The sequence below is a fragment of the Ammospiza nelsoni genome, chromosome 5, assembly GCF_027579445.1.
Source record: "Ammospiza nelsoni isolate bAmmNel1 chromosome 5, bAmmNel1.pri, whole genome shotgun sequence".
Classification (NCBI taxonomy): Eukaryota; Metazoa; Chordata; class Aves; order Passeriformes; family Passerellidae; genus Ammospiza; species Ammospiza nelsoni.
The window spans coordinates 49839299-49860390 of NC_080637.1; the positions used below are offsets into that span (position 1 = coordinate 49839299).

At 44.5% G+C, this 21092-nt stretch overlaps 1 protein-coding gene across 1 annotated transcript in view; it reads right to left on the reverse strand.

The window, feature by feature from the left end:
- CACNA1I (calcium voltage-gated channel subunit alpha1 I) overlaps positions 1-21092 on the reverse strand; it is a 149648-nt gene that overhangs the window by 30632 nt on the left and 97924 nt on the right. Inside the window, exons 5-11 of the mRNA XM_059471884.1 lie at positions 19668-19827; positions 17181-17496; positions 16460-16552; positions 10368-10671; positions 8606-9006; positions 1452-1603; positions 215-400 (exon numbers count right to left, since the gene is read on the reverse strand). Coding sequence (XP_059327867.1) covers positions 215-400; positions 1452-1603; positions 8606-9006; positions 10368-10671; positions 16460-16552; positions 17181-17496; positions 19668-19827 — 1612 coding nt within the window. The remainder of the gene's footprint in view (positions 1-214; positions 401-1451; positions 1604-8605; positions 9007-10367; positions 10672-16459; positions 16553-17180; positions 17497-19667; positions 19828-21092) is intronic.

The window sequence follows — 21092 nt, forward strand, 5'->3', positions numbered from 1 at the left end:
TATTTCACCACCCCATCCAGGCCAAAACCCTCAGCTGCTGAATCCAATTTAAGGCAGGATTGAGTTCATCCCTTATGAAAAAGCAAATATTTGTCAGTACTGTCTTGGCCTGGAGCAAAGGGCAAGATGAGTTATGCAGTCATGCTCTGAAGCTGCTGTCCCCATGAGCCACACAGTGCCACGCCAGCACACCGTGAGCCGACTGCCTGCTCACCTGAATATGAAGATGAAGAGCATGAGGAGCATGCAGAAGGTGGCTACGTTGTCCATAGTCTTCATCAGCACCACCAGCTGTCGGCGCAGCGCCGGCATGAAGCGCACCAGCTTCAGCACGCGGAGCAGGCGGAACGTCCTCAGCACAGACAGGCCCCCGTCTGCCTGGCCAATGATCTCCCAGATGCTGTGGTCCAGACAGGCATGGCAAGGACGAGGCACAAATCAAAATGCAAGTGAGCAAACAGAAGAAAACAAGGAATAACAACGCTAAGTCTTCACTTTGGCATTGGCAGTACATAGGAATGTGCCCCTTGTTGACGGAGTGGCAAAACTATCTTTCGTTCCCTCAAAAAGGAAATAAGCCTAGAAGTTTCTCTCCTCAATTAGGTGAAAAGACATCTCATAGGACCTGGGGGACTTCACCTCAAACTTAAGGATAGCTAATTGGATAGGAGCCAAAAAGTCCCGCCTGAGCAATTTACTAGAAAAAGAAGAGAACAAAGAAACTAATAGCTTTTGTGAGGTGTTTTACCAGGGGCAGGAGGACCTCTTGCACCTGGCTCAGTTTTTCTCTGTAGAGAGTTTTGTTATTTTGTCTTTTATTAAAACCTTTTTGTTTCCAACACTACCAAAGAAGCCATCCTGCTGATTTTATGCCTTCTAAGGTAACTGAGCTATCTTGGGTGTGAAATAGGTCTCCAAGCGCTTATGAAACCTGGCTCAAGGAGACCCCTGTTTCAGCAGTACAAAGGGATGAGAGAAAAAAATCTGTCTGAGCAAGGCAGAAGTATGAACTGCAGGCTTATCCTTGTATTATGAAAGCTGCATTTATTCCTTAAGAATATGAACGTGGCAGTACATGTTGCAGGAATTAAGAAAGGCTTGCAGCATCGAATTCCAGCAAGACAAGTTCTTCTATCACACTTTAAACCTTTCTAACATCTTCAATTTGTGCATTTTCAAAATATTTCACAGCTAACATTTGTTGTGAACTTAACAAGGCAGTTGCAACTGCCTCCACTCCACAGAGGAGAGAACTACGGGACAAAAATGCAGTGTGGCTTCCATAGCACCAACACCAAGCACTGGGAAAAGACATCTTGGTCTCCCAATCCTTGGCCTTGTGCATCAGCCCAGCTCCTCAGTGTAGCTGCTAAATCCTTTTTGAAATACTCTGCAAGCTTTGTGCTACTCTTTTCTGTGCGTATTTCAGCTGATCCCCAAGCCCTTGTCACCTGATGATGACGATGATACTGTCAAAGATGTTGTAGGGGTTGCGAAGGTAATCAAAGAGACCAAAAGCAGCAAGTTTCAGGATCATCTCCAGGGCAAACATGCTTGTGAAGACAACATTGCTGATTTCCAAGATGTTGGTCAATTCCTCTGGCTAGAGAGAATGCAAATTCAGAGAGTCAGAACTGAAAGAGCCCTGAAATTATGGGAAATAAAGTGTTACCATTCCCAGGGAACAGGGTTTGTAGGGAGTTGCAAATTTCCCTGGGTAAGACTAGAGTGGAGCTGGACAGTGACACTTGCACTCCAATTCCTTTGCAGATTTGCTACCTTTACCATAGATTTGATCTCTAACAACTTTTTTTACTAGAGAAAATCAGGAGCCTCACAGCCACTCACACAGCCAAGGCTGACCAAGCATCTCCTACATCCCACCTCAGATCCCGTCCCCCTGGCTAAAGGCGGGGCAAAGAACTTATATTGGGTAAAGAACTTATTTTGGGCAAAGAACTTGAGTATTTCTTGAAGGAGAGCAAAATTGGCTGATTTGCAGTCAACCTCTTCCTTCAAGAATTTCTTCCTCTGAGGTTTTCCACAGGTAGCTGGTGCTTTTTTTTTTTTTTCCCTGAAATTTTGAAACCATTTAAATGACTGGAATGCAGTTCTCCATCTTCCTCTAAATATCACTGCACCAATATGCCCCTTTCCCCTCCATTTTTTCACTTCCCCATTTTTCTCTCCCCCTTTCCCCACTAAACCCTTGTATGCATTCATTTCCTGGTCTTGCTCCATCTGTATTATGCCTCTATCCTCAGAGTGGTCCCAGTAATTACCCAAGAAAATATCAAACTAGACAAGACAACAGCAAGGAGGACCACACTGCTAAAACCTATCTGTAGGGGACAGAGAGAGAAGGACAGGGTGAAGAATACAAAGAAATGGACAGGAAGAGGAGAAAGGCAAGTGCACAAGGTGAAAAATCCAAGAATGACACAAGATGAGTGTTGAAAAATAAAGAGGGTGCATCTTCCTTTGCATTGGTCTGAGCTCTGCCTGACCACCAAGCCACTCTTTTAAGCATCACATAAAATGGATGGGAACAAGAAAACTGCAAATGGCTGTTGTAGAGAGCAAGAGAGGACAGACATTCCTGGCCCTGTGGAAACAAAAAAGTGAGTCCCTGAAGGTCAGAACCAATATTTTTTAACTCAGTATTAGTGCCCATGAGGAAGGGAAGTCATGGTCTCTCCCCATAGTCTGCAAAATTGTTGTTTTGCTGAAGGGTGGCCTTTGCATTGACCATGCCTGTTACCTACAGAGCTGGCGCAAAGGGAAATGAGGGAGGAATGCAGTTCTGGTTCTGGCTCTCTGCCTGAAGCTGGAGTCTGCTTTAACCCCTGCTCTGAGGCCCCCAGGGGCCAGTATCCTTCCAGGTGAACAACTGATCTGGAAACTGCTCCTCACAGCTCTGGCTTCCCGTGCCCTTTGTTAATTTCTTGCATTCCTCATTGTAGCTTTTTATTAAAATAGTCCATGTCTTTAAAATGAGAAAAGTGGAGATGTATCAATATCCATCCATAGTTACATCTGAAAAGCAAAACCACCCTGAAAATGATGGAAAAAAGAGTGGAGATAAGAGAAGAGAGAGAAGGAATGAACAAGTGCATGAGGGAAGGGAGAGATGAAGATCACTTTACTGAGACCCAGCAGTAACAGCTGCTGAGAACACGAGGTCTATATGTTAAACTGAGATGCCAATTTCAGTCTGAATCAAACCATTATGTCAGTGAAAATAAGCAATGCAAAAAACCAACAGGTTATGATGGTGGGCTTATTCTCCTCTCTGCTTTCCATACATTCTCTCATGCTCTTGTAGGGAGCAACTGATGTTTGAAAAACCATGCTTGCATCTTGCTTGTGGAAAAGGTCACCTGTTCCTCTGTCTCTCCTTCCCTCCTTGGTATCTGTTTCTCTAGTCAATCCTCGCCTGTTAATCTGTTTCTAATGGGCCATCAATCAGCCCCAGCAAAGCATCCTTCCTAAACAGAGGAACAGGAAAGACTAGGCAGAGAAAGAAAGACAGAAAGAAGGGATAAGCAGAGATAAAAGCAAAAAAAGAGAAATCAAAAAAACAAAGCTGGAAAAAAATTAAACTCACTAGCATCCACAAGAAGTAGAGAATGAAAGAGCTGTTTTAAATAGTGTAGCAAAGAAGTAAATGCTGGGAAAGGAAGAGCAACACAAAAGAAATTAACTCAGGAAAAAAAAAAAAAAAGAGGTGATAAAGAGGAGCCAGATGGAGAAGCACTAAGGCAGATCCAGCATTGCAGCCGTTTCTGGAGATAGAGCCAATTTGTTAGAGTGCAAAGAGCCATCAGCTGGAGGCCAAGGCTGCAGGGTGGGCTCACCGGGGTTGTGTCCTGTGTGGCACTGTCCTTGTTCCTAGGGCCATGTGGCTGGGAATGACAATGGACGAGGCAGGTGTCTGGGACCCTTCTCTGGCCAGGGAAGTGAGAGCTCAATGAAGAGGACAAGCAAAGGGGAAAATTGGTTCTCTCCTTTTCTTCCTACCAACACATGGGCTCTCCAACATGGTGGATGTGTCACCTTGCAATTGTGAGGTCTCCCCGGGCTTCCACAGACAGCATTCAGGCATTCAGCATCTAAACCCTTCTTCCTCCCAGGTTTACCTAGAAACTGTACATTGGAGAACCTCCAAGGAAAGAGCTGAGCTCAAGGCTACTTTAGTCCAAGGAAAAGAAATGAACACCAGAAATCTCCCCACAAGCAGTCTTTTCACATTGCCAAGACAGGACAGATTGATTTACCCATCACACTAGAAGTGGAACTTGAATATAATTATGGGAGCTGATTATTGGGGTAAGGAGGATGGCTTGAAGGGGCAGAGATCCCAGTGGGCAAGGCATGTCCAGAGCCAGTGTTTTAACCAGAATGGTTAATCTATCCTGTGTATGGATCTCTTTCCCAACCCATGAAACAATCCAATTCACATTGTGGGATAAAGTCCTCCATCTCTAACAATGTAGATCAAATACTGAGAGTAAAAGATATGATTCAGATTTACTTCAGCGCTCCTGTCCCATGATCAGAAACTAGAACTGGGGCAATAGAGGGCAGCAGCTCAGCTTTTTTCTCCCTTTCAATTTCTTACTAACTTTGGAGCTCTTTTGCCAGATTTGACTGAAAATATAATTAGTCCATTATCTAGCAACAGACAGAAACTCCTGCATCATAGGAAAGGCTAAGAAAATACAGATCCCCATGAAGCCCCCGCAGAAAAAAGTTTCTCCTAACCAGGAGTAAATTTGCAACTGTCTAGAAACTGAAGAGTAATTGATGTGACCTATGGAGACCAGCCCTACTGAACCTACACATCACCGCCTCTGTGATGAGATCATGAGAAAGAAATATTCCATAAAGAGATCTCTCCAGCCTATTTTTACTCACAATTTCAAAATCACTTGGCAATAATTAGAAGAGCCATAAAAATCAGCTATAGAACATACCAAATTTTACATAAATTTAATCACCACCCCACAACCAATGCAGGATTACATGATTAGTTCTACAAGGCTGAGGTAACATGGTTTCATCACCACTCCAGGGAGACTGTTCCATCCTCACTAAACATCAGTATGATGAGCTGGCTTGGACATTTGCTGAATGTTTCTGACAAGGAGCAAATGACAAAAAGAGAAGCAATAACTGTAAAATACAAACTTGTGAATGCAATAAATGCTGGTATAAAGTGAAATCACACAGGCTAAAGGATTTGAGGGTACTGATCCACAGGATGGGTCTAGTTAGGAAACAGGGGATCATCATCTAATCCATACAGAGAGACATCATAAAATACTGATCTGATGTATGAAGGAAAACTGTAAGTAGATTCTGGAGAAGATAAACCAAGTCACTCAGCTGTCTAAAATGGCTGCTAATGGCAGAGAGGTTTGAATCCAACAGGCCATTCAAGAAATACATGATGAGAAAGGCAGTCTGGGAGATTCAGCTGGGACAAGCTTTTCATTCTCATGCTGAATAAGGGAGAAAAATCAGCAGCACCAGACCCACTGTGAATATTAAGAAAAAAATAAGCCTCTTAAAAGAATTCTTCTGGACAGCCACAAGAATCTAATATTTTCTACACTGGATTTTAAAAATAAACATTTCCAAATAGAGGCAGATCTGAAGAACTGCTAAAACTATTTCAAGCAGGACAAAGCTTGAAATGATGGGGCTTGGCTTATGCAATGTCTCAGCAATATCTAAAGGCCTAATACTGAGAATATTACATGGTATATTGCAAACTGATGGATTTAAATAAACATAGCTATTTACAAATGATATCTTGTTATAAGATCATGGATTAAAAATGACTCAGAAATTCAGCTTCTCCTAAAAATGAGTTGATTTCCCTCACAAGAAATATATATGCAGATGGAAGCTGCCTTGGCCACACAATTAGGAGTGGATGAATAAGCCAAACTAAGCCAAATTCTAAGGTCATTTGAATATGAGTAAAGGTATTTGAGTTGTTGAGGTTAAGTCTCTTGGAAGAAAACCAGCATGAATAATAAATTAATTAAACACCTGAATTATAACAAATAGTTTAAATTCATGTCTTTCTGTCTGTTGGTCAAGACAGGGCAACACTCATGCATGTGCTCTGTCCCCTGAGTTCCTGTGTTTATAAGCCTGAAACTTGTGCCTCACCCCTTAACCTGATGGCCGTGGGTGCTTTGCTGGTGAACTGCCCATAAAAAAGTGGAGTGCCAAGTTGCTGACACACATGCCATGAGCTGCCCAGCCAGGTATGTCCCCAGAGAGTGGCTGGGCTTGTGCTAGCCCATGTACCAGAAAAGAAAAGCTCAAGGCGTCTCTACAGGCATTAGCCCTGGGTCACAAGACATCACATGATGAAATAGCTGAAACAACAGAAGATTCTTCAATCATAGGATGGTGTCACCCATCAAATCACAGATCCTGGTGGGCAGAGGGCCTTTGCTGGATTTTGTTCTGTCAAAATTTGTGCTTTTGGGAGATAAGACAACAGCAAAAAGAGAAAGAAAGGAGAAATAAGTAGGCAATGAAGCACCAGCCTAAGATGTACTGATGGCATGGTTTGAGAAAAACTTGAGCAGACCAAAGGGACGTACAAATGTCTGTGTGCTTCTGAGTTAACTGCTGACAGAAAAGAACCCAAAATTCATGGTATGGTATGAATATGTTTTAGTCTTGTGCCAGGATAACAGAATTCAGTACACATTTTGAATAAACAGGCTGCACCACATTTTTCAGTTATGATCAGTTTGGCTGACAGCTCTTCTGGTAGAAACAGCATGCAGGGTCATAAGCTTTTCCCAACTACTTATGGATAAAAAGTGATAGCACAATTTAAAGGACTATCATTAAGAACCTGCTACAAGAAACCCCAAGGCTGCAGAGGCAGATCCTACTCTGCTGCAGGCTGTACAAACACAGAAGAGGCATCCTAGAAGGGCTTAAATCTGCACATACAATAGCCAGAACATGAGAGTGAATTCTCTATCTCCAGCTCAAGTATTCTTCTGTCAAACTATTATTCACGCTGTGTCCATTAAACCAGGATGAACAGTGGCTCTCCCTGCTTAGTGATCACATCTTTAAAATACCAGTGGGCAGTTTTCAAATTGTCCTGGGCTCCAGCCCTTAGTCATCTCTCTGCTACGTGATAAATACTTTGCTCTTTTTTATCTATTTCCATGAGTCAACCCCTCCAGCGTCTTCTTCATTCTCCTCTCTTCTGGGCTCCTGCCAGTATTTTTCTGGTACTGAAGCAGCCAGTGCAGTTTTGAATTCTGGGATCAAATTAAGGTGTCACAGCCTTGTATCAGAAACTAGCTGGGCTTTGAAAATTGGTTTAAAGCTTGGTACGTGGGTGGGATCCAGACATCTGAGGCTTCAAATACTGCCTCAGACACTGTGTTGCCTCAAACAGGGAATTTAAGATACTCTGGGTCTGGAGGTATCTTCATCCTGATACAGCACAGGACAAATCTGAATGCCTTGCTTGAACTGGGCTCCCTGCCTGTCTCTTTGCTGCCTGAGACTGTGCTCAGGACCAGACTTCACTTTGGCTCCAGAGCTTCAATACAGTCAGCACCTCAGTAGTGCGGCAATCTCTTATTTTGTGATCTGGGTAGACACATGGAGTGAATCTTGGTCACATTCAGACTGGCAGCATAGATCTGAAATGTGGACGTTCAGCATGGACTGTTCAATGCAAAGTGCAGCAGAGCTACCAACCAGCAATGCAGATGCAAGGTCATGGGCATGCTTAACCCCCTCTGGCACTGCACACCACAGTGCAGACACAGTCTCTGTCTCCCAGCTATAAAATGCGAGCACACAATTCCTCTCCATCTCACAAGCCTGTCATTAGGATAAATGTACGAATGACTCAGAGCTGCCTGCAAACTACTGGTGTGAAAGTCAAGCCTGTGCCCACACCTGCTGCTGTTGTCTGACCTATCTATCACTTCTTACTCTCAGGGCAAAGGAAAGGCTCAAGCAGCCTGAGCCCCCAAAATGACTGGAGATTGGAGGTGGTGTCTTTCCTAGCCTTCTTGTATAGATAGAATGTACTCAGACATCTCTTAATTAAGTTGGGAAGGCTAGCAAGCTGATGGATTTGAATTGAGATGCTGGTGAAGTGCCTCTGACATCCCCAGAGGGCACATTAAATTAACCACATAGACTAAGGATTCAGTGAGCTAATGAAGAGAGAAACAAGTGAGAGAGATGAGGAAGATGGAAGAGATGAGGATGAGAGAGCAGCAGACAGAATGTGGAGACAGGGCATAAAAGAAACAGTGGGATGAATGACCAGGGAGGAGGAAAAGAGAGGCATTGAAAAGAGGTGAGAGGACAATGCACAGAGAGAGAAAGCAATTAAGTACAGGTATAAGAAAGCAAGAGACCCTGCAAGATTCTGAGGCTTTCTCCAAAATCATGCTGGGACCACCTGTGCTGCAGTCTGAGGTCCAAATTGCTCAGTCTCTGCCTCCACCAAGTTGCATCAACTGCTTAGCAAGGCCATAACCCCCAGCAGGAGGGGGAGTCCACACTGCCCACCTTGTGCCCTGAGGTGCTTTACCTGTTCGTGGTGCTCAATGCCCATGCTGATGGTGTTCACCAGGATTGCAATCATGATCCCACGGTTGAAATACTTGCTGTCCACAATCACTCGAAGCTTGACCCTCACTTCTCGCCACATGTCACTGCAGATCTTCAGCCGTCCTCCTTCTTCCAGCTCCTCCTCCTTCTCCAGCGCTGAGGCAGCCTGGTCCTCCTGGCTGCCCTCCCCCTCCCCGTCACTGGCCCCTCCATCCTCCTGGTCTGAGCCAGCGCTATCCAGCACTGAGAGCCTTCTGGATGTTTCGTGCTCGGCCCTATGGCATCGGGGGCAGTTAGTGGGATCAGAGGTTGCTGTCACAGCGATGGGCTGGACCAAGCCCTGAGGAGGGCAGCCAAGAGAGCTGTGCTGCTGGCAAAGCCCTGGAAAGAGAAATGGTGCTGCTTAAAGAAGGAGGATATGAAAAAGACATTCAAAGTGGACACCTGCTTGGCTTCTGGGTATTTAGACTGGGTAACTGGGCTTTTTAGCTGTGAGGATGATGAAACACTGACAGATCATCTCAAGGACAGCAATGGGAGCTGTTGCCATTGGGGGCTCTATGCTGACAGGCTGTGTCTCCAAAACACACGGTACTGTTCAGCTTGCCTATGATTAGGCTGAAAGAGAGTCATGTCCATCAGAGAAAGAACTGCTTCATCTCATGCAGAAATCATAGCTTGAGACTCACGAGCTTGTGTTAAGTGGGACCCGAGGGGAAAAGTGGTCATGAGAGCTGCTTTTGGCCTAAACTGCTACAAGTGGGGTCTGAGAAACCCCAGGCTGAACTGAACTCTCTAAATCAGAGAAACTACATCAGCAAAGCATCTCAAGAAAACAGAAGAGGTAACACAGGAACACTTCCCCCTGACAGTGTGCACTATGAACCAGAGAAATCTAAATTAGTGTTCCTTGATCCTCCATTTTGGCCTGGAAGATCAAATGGACACTGGGGGAAATGAAGCAATTAATTCATTAACAGAGTGCATGAAGCCTGCAGAAACCTTTCTTCCAGCAAGTAAAGAAAATGAAAGTTTGAGTATGCAAGACACGCTTAAGGAAAATCTGCCTTTTTGGTTGTTAATGGGAGCATAACTTAGGAAAGGCATCAGCAGGCCGTTAATACTAACTCTATAAAACCATTTTTACAGTGACTTTTCCAGCCAGGAACCCAATTTAAATGATATCTCATGTCTAATTTTATGCAACAGCATGTGCATAAAAAAGGAATTGTCTCCATCATCCTTGCATATCAACCAGACTTCTTCAGCATCACTCCTTAGGTTCAGGTGACACCTTATTGCAATTCAACACTCTTTGCCTCTCTCTTGAGGTCTGGAAGCAACTCAGTTTGGGAGGAGAGCTCTGAGAGACCTGTTGTGCCACCAAGTCCAATCCTTTGACCCACTTTGTTGTATCCCCTAACTCTTCTCTCTCCCAAACTGCTATCAACACCTGGCTATACCAGACATGGAGCCCTTTACAAGTGTCTTTATCTCTTTATGGTCTCTGGGTTTCAGATTTTGAACCTGCTGGCCAGCCCTGTTTCATTCCCATTCTTGCTGGTCACCCCCACCTTGCTGCTCTGGTGTGCTGGCCACGGTGCCACGCCCAGTGGCCAATATTAATTCTGATTCTGTGCTTTATAGGCACAGGTCCTTCTGCAAGCTGGCACACGGAGACACTCCCATTCCTGTCCCATTTCCACCACTGGCATTTCCAGCTTTGCCCTCGCAATCCTTACTGTGGTGCCTCTGGCTTTTCCTGTTGCCGCCGGGTTTGGCATGGCCGGGCTCGTGGCCGTGGCGCCAGCTCTGCACGCTGTTGTAGAGCCCCAGGGTGCGGCGCTTGGCCTTGCGCAGGATGTGGCAGACGTACTGGAAGATCTCCTCGTAGCAGTCGCCCGGCTCCATGTAGCTGGCGACGGTGCTGGAGGACAGGTAGCGGGCCCTCTGCTCCTGCATCAGCTGGTGCTCCCGCTGCTTGGTCTCCGAGAACTGCGTGGCGATGACCACCAGGCACAGGTTGATCATGAAGAAGGAGCCCACCTAGCAGCAAAGGAGGAGAAGGGACCAATGCCAGCATGAAAAAGAACATGTGAGAGCAGGAATGTAAGAGGAGAGAAAAGTAACTGGAGGCAGAGGAGTGGGAATCAGTCTGCATATGGAGAAGAGGTTTCAGAGAAAGCCAGGAGTGCATGAGCTTGGTTTTGATAGCTCACTCAACATAATTTCCATTAAGAATTTAAAGCTATGGATTGAAATTCAGGAATAGGTCCAACTTTCAGCAGGTTTTGGGACCCTTAGCAATCACTTCTAAGTTACATACAAACAGTTTGATGAAAACTGGACTATGTTTTCCCCTTCTTTGTGTTAAATAGAATGTAGGAGACAGAGAACCAGTTTGGTTGATTTCTCCTCTACTAATTAATTTACCACTGAAAAAAAACATTTATAGTCTCCACCTCTTGGAAGAAATGTCAGTATTCTTAGATCATTTTAATGATACACTAGTATACTTGGGGCATATTATTGATTTCTATCATTTGCACCTTAATTCTCCAAGGAGATGGGGCTTTCCTGAAACAAGTGAGCTTTTGAAATCAAAAAAGATTTTACAAATAAAATATGTCCTTTTTTAGAAGGACACTGAGTAGTCTGATAAAGCCAGACTTCCTTGCTTAATTTCTTTTTTTCTGATACAAGGCAAATCATATTAGCTCTTCTTTAACTTGTCCTTTGGCCTACATAGGCTTCTCATTTCAAACATAAAAGTTTTAAAAACCACACTCCCAACTTCTTAGAAAGAGCAAGCAAAATGCCCAGGTTCTCCATATTTTCCATACAGAAGCCCAAATGTCTACCAGACTTAATTTAAAACCTGAATGCTCCCTTTAAACCTCAGTTTTCCTATTTATAAAACAGAGCAAGCATTTCTTTTTGCTGAGAGTTCTAGAGGCAAAACAAACTCACCCTGTGTTACATATCATGAAATTAGAGATTAATTTCAATCAGGAAGTAGATAGATAGATAGATAGATAGATAGATAGATAGATAGATAGATAGATAGATAGATAGATAGAGGGAGGATAAATCCTGGGCTTCAATATGATGAGAATTTCATACATAAAAGGGCTGGTAACTACATTCAAAATAATTTTCAAAAGCTGTGACACCTTGATTGGTGTCCACTCCCTGCAGAGCTGTGTCAATAGGGCATTGATAAAATGCAGAGCCTAAACTCTGAACAAAGACTCTGCATCTGCAGTGCTCTGAAACAGACTCCATGGGGCAGCCCCTGGAAGGAGGTTAAGCACCAGCTCAAGACTTCACTTCTGCTTCCCGTGGACCTGTGAGCATCCCTGCTAAGGGGCACCCTGGCATCAGTTTCTCCTGTGTGAACCCACACAGGACCCATCTCCCCTCACTTTGCAAGCAAACAGCTCTGACAAAGAGCAAGATTCAGTCCTGACCTTGTCTTCACATGTCTCTTCCCCTGAAAGCCTTTCCAGCAAAGGGGACAGAGCAGGCAAAGGTGCTGATAACCTGACCCCAGTGCTTCTGAATGGAAAAAAAGTTTATTTCAGCAAGTACCTCAAAGCTTTTTTTACCTATCCAAGCAGCCTTTCCCTCAGTTCACAGCCCTTACTGCCCCTCTGACCAGCTTGCCCTTCTGGGTGACCCTTTCTCTTGCACACAGGTGCCCTTTGTTCAAAGGGCATGTGTCTAACATCTCAATAACCCTTTGAAACACGAAGCTCTTTCCAACCAGATTCAACATAAGGACAATAAAGTATCTCAAAATAAAGGACTTTTTTTCCCTTCCCTCCTCCTCTCAGCACTCTTCAAAGCTGTTCTAATTCTGTTTCCCTTCATCACTGAACCCTTCTCTTCTCTTTCCTTCCCCCATATTTCAGCCTATTTTTCCTTCAGCTTCAGCATGCAGCCTTGAAAATTAAAATAATGCCTCGTTCAGATTCCTTTGCCTTCACCCAACATTTTCCCTAGTCTGTGATGTCTTGCATGTTTTATTTTAACTGATGAGCATATTACTGGGAATCCAAATTCTTCTCAGATGCACTCTGCTCAGCAGCATGATACTCACCCGGCTTTCCCTTTTGGTTGTGTCCCTCAGCTGGCACTGAGGGAGGCAGGGCAGGGAGGTGGGCACCAGCTGTGTGAGCATTTCTGGAACACCACCCGTGACACCACCCCATACTCTGCAACCTCCCACAACTCCCCAACAACAAGCAATTAGGGCTTGCCACACCTTCTCTCTGGGCCACTAGAGGAAGAGCTGAGGGCTGAGATGCCTCACGAGGACTGCACTGTCAGCCTAGGGTTGACTCTGGAGAGGGGCTCAGGTTCACATCCCTGAGCCCTGTCCTCACAGGCACCGTTTGCTGCCATGTCCCACCAGATGAACAAAAAGGATGGGAGTGAGGAGACTGGATATGGGAACTACTCCTCAGTCCTTATTCTTTTAGCTAGGAACATTAAAACCCAAAGCAAATTAGCTTGGCTAATCCTTAAAACCACAGGTAAGTCCATAAACTCTCAGTCTCTGCTGAGCTTGGCACTGCCTCCCAGCTAGGAGAAGGACAGGAAGGGTCCCAGAAGGCTCCTAATTGAGTGATTCATCTCAGCTGGCTGAGCAGAGAGACAGAAAGAGTCAGACATGGAGTCAAAGCATTTGAGAGAAGCAGATGGAGACCCGTGATTTAGAGTCCCAACACAGGGTCCTGTTCAGCCCTGAGACTGAGCTGTGCTTTGATAAAGTAGATCCTGGCCTCATCCAGCCCAAAGTTCAAGCCCCACCTCTGAAATATCTGACAAATCTGACTAGTGCTGCAGATCCTGACTTGTCGATTACTTTTACTGCTTTACTGATGGATACCCAACTTACCTACCCTCTGAGGCCCACACATGTAAGCACAGAGCCCTTCAAGGAGCCCCTCTGTGCTGCAATGCAGATGCCAGTCTAAGAGGTCAGAAGAGCTTGCTCCAGTCCAGGAGCCATAGCAGTGGCTGAGTAGCTGGAGAGGTGTCAAAGAGACACCTGGACCTCAAGCAGGAAAACCCAAGTGAAACACTGACCCAAGAGCAGGGAGTAGTCCTTCCTTCATATCATATCCATGATCTCTGGTCAAGGAGGAAGCATTTTAAAATATGCTGAACATATAAAATGCTTTCCCAGGTTGTTCTACAAGGCCACTCAGAGTGCCATGGTCAGTCAGCACCCTTCCTCTCAGAGAAGCACATCTGTGCAGGATCTCTAACTGTGCTGGGAGTATATCCAGGTGGTGGAGCCTTCTTCCTGCCATATGAGCAGTAGCAGGTAATGCCCCATGTAGGTGTTTGCAAATACCATTGTAGGAAAGAAGTCATGGATGAAAGCACAGCTCTAGAGAGAAACTGTAGAGATCTAGCCCCAGAAGAGTAAGTCTGAGCCAAAGCTAGAATGTGAATGGAAAAGCAAAGAGTTAGGGCTTAAAACACAACTGTCAGAACAATCCTGCTTAGAAAGCCAGGCCTTCAAAGCATGGAGAAAGAGGGAAGGAAAAAGGCTGGAAGGACTGTACTTCATGAGACTTAAAGTGGGATCATCATTTCTATATGAAGATTCAGATAGAAAATACAGCCAAATAGTATCAAGTTAGACATGGTGGCTTGCTCTATGCTGCAAAAGATACATCACATGCCAAGAAGGTAGCAGGAAGGCTAAATACTTCCTTGGCCTAACTCCAGAAAGGTAAAGAAAATATTCCACCTAGCATATGACTCCTTTGTTCTCAGCAGTCCCCAAAGTAACCTGAGAATCATGTTCTCCTGTGTTTGACAGAAATAAACATATATGGCTTCTGCAAATGAGGAGGGAGTGTCTAGAAATGTCAATGACACTCTGCAGTAACATCTCAGGTGGAGTGTTTAATTGAGGGTTTTCGGTGCCTGCAAATGCAGAGACACAGTTTGAATCACTGTGAATCCACATGACGTGAGCCAGCACTAGAAGGATACTTAGAAACCAAAAATACGCTGACAGAATTTATTTAGTTGGAAATGTGGGGGGAAGGGCAGTTTCTGGAACTGGCCTACAAAAGACTGGGTATGTGTGCCCCAGTGCTTAAACACTGACCCTGCACAGTCCTTCCTGGCTCTGGGAGAGACTGGGGTTCTGGGACAAGTAGTAAAGTCTGTGTCTATTTGCACATTCTATAAATTGGGGTATCCTGACCATGCTGATCAAAGTCAAAATGCAGGTGGGTACTAAATATCTATTGCATTGTGGGATATATGAACGAAATTAACGGGAAATTATTATTTTCTGAACTCCCAAAAAGTAGTAGATGTCCAGTTTGCCCTTGAGAACAGAAACTCCCCCCGCATCATCCCATGTGCAATCACATCTCTGCACTGTCTCTTTGGGACTCTCCAGCATCAAAGTAAAAGCAACATTCCTTAAGGTATATTTCACCTCTGCTGTCCAGGTTCGTGCTTCAGCCCACAGGGAGTACGTCATATTCCTGTTTTTATCTCCTTGTCTTTCCCTTGTGAGAATAGAATACTGTAAGGCAGGGTGAAATCAAGGATATAGTAAGATTTTTTTTAAGTTGTGTTACCTGAAGGGGCCAATAGATTTTTTTCTTTTGGGCCATCCTCCATATGTACAGGCTGCAGAATTTCTCACAGAAATTGATTAAAGTCTGCTTTATCTCAAGTCATTGCATGCCAGCTTGAATGTGAACTAGATCCTGTACTAGGTCAGTCTGTTAGTGCTACTGGGTGACTGCTTCTAGAGATCCTATTTCCTGAAGGGCACGGCCCAGCAGGACAAGTGTTGGATGAAGACCAGAGTCCTGGCCAAGTCCATTCATCCAAATGCACATTGGCCTTGGAAATATACACTGAGGTCCTTGCTCAGTGACCTGAAACTAAATTGGTCCTACCACATACAGATTTTATACTTCCCATAATTCATCCTATGTCTTTCCATTTCATTCTTGACTTTGGTCCCCCAGGTGAGCAATGTGCAAGAGTCTTCATAAAAAACACAACCCTTCCTTGTTAGAAACAGGATATTCCCTCCAAGAAAACACACTTATGCAAGGGAAGCCTGAGGAACAGGGAAGCAACAGTACCATGTTCCTCAGCTCTCATCCCAGGTGCTGATAATTAATATCCTTGCAGAAAACCAACCTTCAAACTTCATTTATACAAATCCACAGGGCTTATAAACTGATTATTAAGTTCTCATTGCTGACACACTTCTCTCTTTCCATCCTATCATCCACAAGGGATCTCACACAGCCAGTTTATTTTGGACTGCTGACACTTTTGGAGCAGTAGCTCCTTTTCGTTCATTGTGAGGAAGTAATTCAGCATGACAGATCCTGAATCTAACAAAATGTGAATCTCAGACTCTGAACCTGATAAACCCAGGTGCTGCCAAAAGCTCCTCACTCAACATGGCTCAAAAATTACTCAAGAGCTTAAACTGTATAGAGATCTAGTAGAACATCAGAGAAATATTTGGCTTTTAAGTCAACTGGTTTGAGGAATTTACTTTGCAAGTAGATCTGCCAGTGACAACATTATTCTACACTGGGCACGTATAACTTTAAAAATCAATCTTAAGTATATTTTTGAGTGAAGGCTAACAACTTATCTGACAACTATATATGTGATCCTGCCTCAGACTCTGGGTGAAAATCAACTAGCTGGATTTTCTGAAATTTCTAGAAGTTTGCTTCCCGCTATCTATGTTGACCTAACACCTGGTTTTTGTCAGCTCTTAGCTTGCATTGCTGACAAACAATTCATCAAACCTTATACTTACGATTATCAACAAGATAAAGTAGATAAAATTGTAGAAGGAATGGGCATCCATCACATAGTACATGATCTCCACCCACCCTTCCAGTGTGATCACCTGCAAAGACAAACAAGAGAAACGGGAGGGGTATTCCAGAGCTCACTCCTCAGTGTATAACAAGCAGATACTGGCAGGTTTGGTGCAACCCAAGAAAGGTGAGAAACAACAATTCATTTCAACGAAGCCAAATTTCCATTTTGGGAAATCAGCATGGTACTGCTTGGTGACACTGGCATACTGTCAAAGCCTGTGAGATCATTCTAGTCCACAGCAGGAATATTTCATTAAAATAGTTCATTTCCCTGGATCGCAGCGGGTGAAAACCCGCAGCAGGTTGCTGTGCCCCTTGGACTGGACACCGCGTACAGCCGGAGGAAAAGAAAAAAGGCATGGATTTTAGCTCCCATCTGCAACACGTGTTGGGAATTAAAAAGAAAAAAAAAAATTCCTTTACTATAGCTGTCTGGACTGGAGGGGAAACTGGTGCGAGTCAGCCTGAAGAGTGGAGCTTATTTTGGCAAGCACGTTCATGTGTGCACTGTCTCCCTTACCAGGGGAGTTACAACACCCTTTACTTTGCACCTCTGTCACACCCTGCAGAAACTACCCCTGAAGCCCAGAAGGACTGAGTTTGAAAAACAGAAATATAAGCTTGAGCCTTGTAAGGAGGCTATCTCAGACTTACCTGAAATATCACAATCCAGGCATAGCCGATGTTGTCGAAGTTGATGGCACCCTTGTGCGGGTTGGCGTTGCCTGTGCGGCACACGTTGTAGTACTGGTTCCAGTTCACACACATGCCACTGACATTGAACTCTTGCCGGACTGAATTGTAATAATAATAATCATCCTTGTCCAAACAACACTCGTGGCCTCGCTCCTTCAGCGGGGGTATTTCGTGACAGCCCATAATTCCATTATCTCCTGACAGCGAGCAGATAAAGGGCATCTCATCATCTTCCTCTGGTTGGTAATAAGGGGGCAGGACAATGTCACCTTGTCTGCAAAAGAAGCCACTGTCAAATTTCCTGTGACAAAGCGTTTCCTATCTATCAGTGATACTGGTGGGGCTGGGAGCCCCCATTCTGACATAGGGACTGCATTGGGTGGGGGATTTCCAGGTTTATTGACTGAAGGGGAGGAATGACAGGGTTCCTGAAAACCAGTAAATTTCTAGGGTCAGCCCCCAGTTTTCAGAGCTTTTCCTGCCATCAGATCACCCCAGGCCAAATTGCACAATCAGCTTGCATGGAGATGAAAAAAAGCTGGAATGCAGAGATTTGCAGTCTGATACTCTCCCCATTAACATCAAAGCTAAATCAGATGCAATGACATTAAGGAAGTTCATCAGGCTTTACTGTAATATGTTCATATATGTAACTGCTGATGGACATGTTTTATAACATTTGGTAGTGAACCTTCTGTACTTCTAAAAAAAAAATCCAGTTCATGCATAATTAATATTGCACAGATAAGCCTTAAAATTCAGAAATGGAAAGATAAAATTGACTTAACCTTAACTTTGACTCCTCCTTGACAGCTGGCATTACGGGTGCAATGTTTTATGACAAGTTCATGTATTTTTTCCAAATAATGCAAGCACCTTCCAAATGCATGAATAATTAAAATCATCTATGCTTTCCTAGCTGGAGATGAGCTAATATCAGAAAAGTGAAAGGTGGAGATGCAAAAAAAAAAAAAAAAAGGATTAAGCTCTAGCTGGTGTATTCCTTGTAGTGCTACAATGCACAACTTTCACGTTGTGCAAATGCAGACTTTTTCCACTAAGTGTCATTGAAGAGGACAGGTGTTGATGAAAAAGAAAAAGACAAGCTCTGATTGTTAACTAAGCAGGACTAAACTACAAAGATATGTTGCAACTCATCCTCATCATTGGTGCATGGGCACCTTCAGAACTGATTTCCCTAGTAATGGTCAGCCAAATATTTTCTAATATCTGTCATTGTGAAGGCTGTGGCCCCAATTCACTTCTCAGTTACATCAACTCTGCATGGATATAATTACACTCATTAAAGAAGTGCTACTCCTGATTTACATAAAGGACAATCATCCTAAACAGTAGTTTTTCCCCAAGGAATAAATAAACACTGCTTTAAGCAGCTCCTACTTTGCAACTCCACTGCTGTTCTGCACATTGTATTTTCACACTTTTTTTCCCCAATTTGAGATGCTCTGAAGTTTCAGAACTGTTTAATCAGTTTAAACTGATCTACAGCTCTAGGTTTTCTTTAAGTAGTCTACACTGATAGCACCCCTGGGATTAGCATATGGTTTTAAGAAAACGTTTTAAAGCCTGAGATCTACTAAAGCCAGAGAGTCAACAGGAAGAGCTGTGCCCTGAAACTGGGTAATCGGAGAATTCATGGCAGGCAGGAGCTTTTCCATCCCACTGCCCCTGGGAGGAATAAAGCTGTGCTCTGCAGACTGCCCCTGAAACCCTAAACAAACCTCAGATACCTGAATTGACCCCTGTGTGGCTTCAGGCTCTCTTTGCCAGAAGTGTTCCCATGTTTCTCCACAAGTTTTTTGTCCCATTCAAACATTAATTCTTTGCTTCTAGATGCTCTCCCTTCTACTAACCCAGCTGTGGGACACTTCTCCTACCAGCCCTCTATCCCTTCCCCATGGCACTGGCCACATGCAATTCTACTCCTGAAGTTTTCTAGAAATTTCTCAGTGTCCCTCCAAAGGTAATGCACTACTATTGAAAGAGACACCCAGCTCTATTTTGGAGGTGTAAAAGATGTTGCTGGATGCATCAGGCAGCACTATGGCTTTCTGTAAGGCTCCTGTGAGTGTTATTTTCTGTCAAGAAGGAGCAGGTTCAATATCTTTTGGCAGCATGTTTCAGAGTTTCAGTTCTTTCTGGGTGTAGGAGCACCATCCTATATCACTAGACATAGCAGCCATGCTAACCTATGCCTTGATCAAATCCAAATGAACCCAGACTCTTGCTGTGAAGACAAAAGAAAGCCAGCTGTCTTTGCCCACCCTCCCTTTCCACTGCAAGATGTGACCAACACCCACACACTATCACTCCACACATGGAGTAAGTGATGCACAGAGAGCCTGGCAGAAGACATGAACAGGCAGAGGGAAAGTGAAACATCCACAGCAGGAAGGAAGGCAGTGGTGTCTCCCAGTCACTCACACTGTGAAGTTCTCCTCCATGAAGCAGCGGTTGCGGAGCAGCCCAGCCCACAGCTGCACGCCGATGATGCCGAAGATGAAGAAGACAAAGAAGCAGAGAAGAAGGACGTTCCCCAGCATGGGCAAGGTGTCCAGCAGCAGGTTCACAAGGATGCGCATGCCTGCAGGGGGAGAAGAGAACCAGCAGGAGCAAGTGTGGGACACAGGGATGGAGAGAGGGAGAGAGGAAGGGAAGGAGAAGGAAAGAAGTTTACAAGATATGCATAATGAAAGCAAAAAGCCCCATGAAAAGAAAAGCAGAGTGTCAGAAATTAACCACTGCCAAAACCTGGCCAGATTTATGGTTACTGCCCTTTCTTGTCCTAACCTCTACTGACAGGCAGCCAGCAGAGCTGCTGTGATGCTGTGATCTCTTAACCTTAGGCCTTCATCTGCAGCAGAGAAGAAAAGAGAATGAGACTTTTGGTGCCATCAGCTATCTGACTGACATAACTCCCTCCGTTTTCCCTGCAGAAGGACAACAGAGTGACAACGGTCCCAAAGGGGCATGTCAGCTCAACAGCCCCATCACCCAGTGGCTCCAACTGAAAGTCATCCCAGTACAGCAACTGCAGCCTGTGAGATCTGCATGGACAGACCAAGGCCAGCCTGCCAGTGGCATGAACTTTTTCAGAATATATAAAGTAGCATAGATACTTGTTTTTTATCAGTGACAGTATCATCAAGAGACAGTCATGAAAACCACAATTTCCTCCCCTGGTTAGTCCTCATGCCCCAGTGGGGCTGGAGCACACAAGTAGCAGGCACAGCCCAAAAAGCTTCCAGCACAGAATATCTGCCCAGTGCAAATGTTTCAAAAGAATTTTTTTTTACTCTCTAATTACCTAATGAATTATTCTTGTGGTTTTATTTTCCCCTTGGCTCTTTAGCGCACAGCCACAAGTAGGGGTAAATATAGTCCATTTCTCCATGGAGCTAATGGCTTTTTCTGTGCTCTCCAGGGATGGTGAAAGCCTAGAAATTCTTCTGAGCATCACAGTACTGCTTTTATCCCTGTGCACACCTCATGAGGTTGTCTCTCCTTGTCTCCATGGAGGTCCCCCCTCAGATACCCAGAGAGTTCCTTCACTGAAGATGTTCCATGTAGGCCAGCAAATAATTAGCTAATTAGGTATTTATAACCAATTCATTGCTTTAGATGGCAGTGGAAGGGGAAAGAGGAGGGGAAGATAGGATTAGGATTCTCTGACAGCCCTTTGAGGCACAAGATAATCTCCCTTGTGTACCCAGCACCAAGTAATTACCACACAATACTATACATTATGTTCCATGTCTGTTCCCCAGACTGCTTGCCCCACAGAGAGGGGAGGAAGGGCACCTGTGGTGGGGCAGGCAGGCATGGAATTCACAAACACTGAAGGAAGAG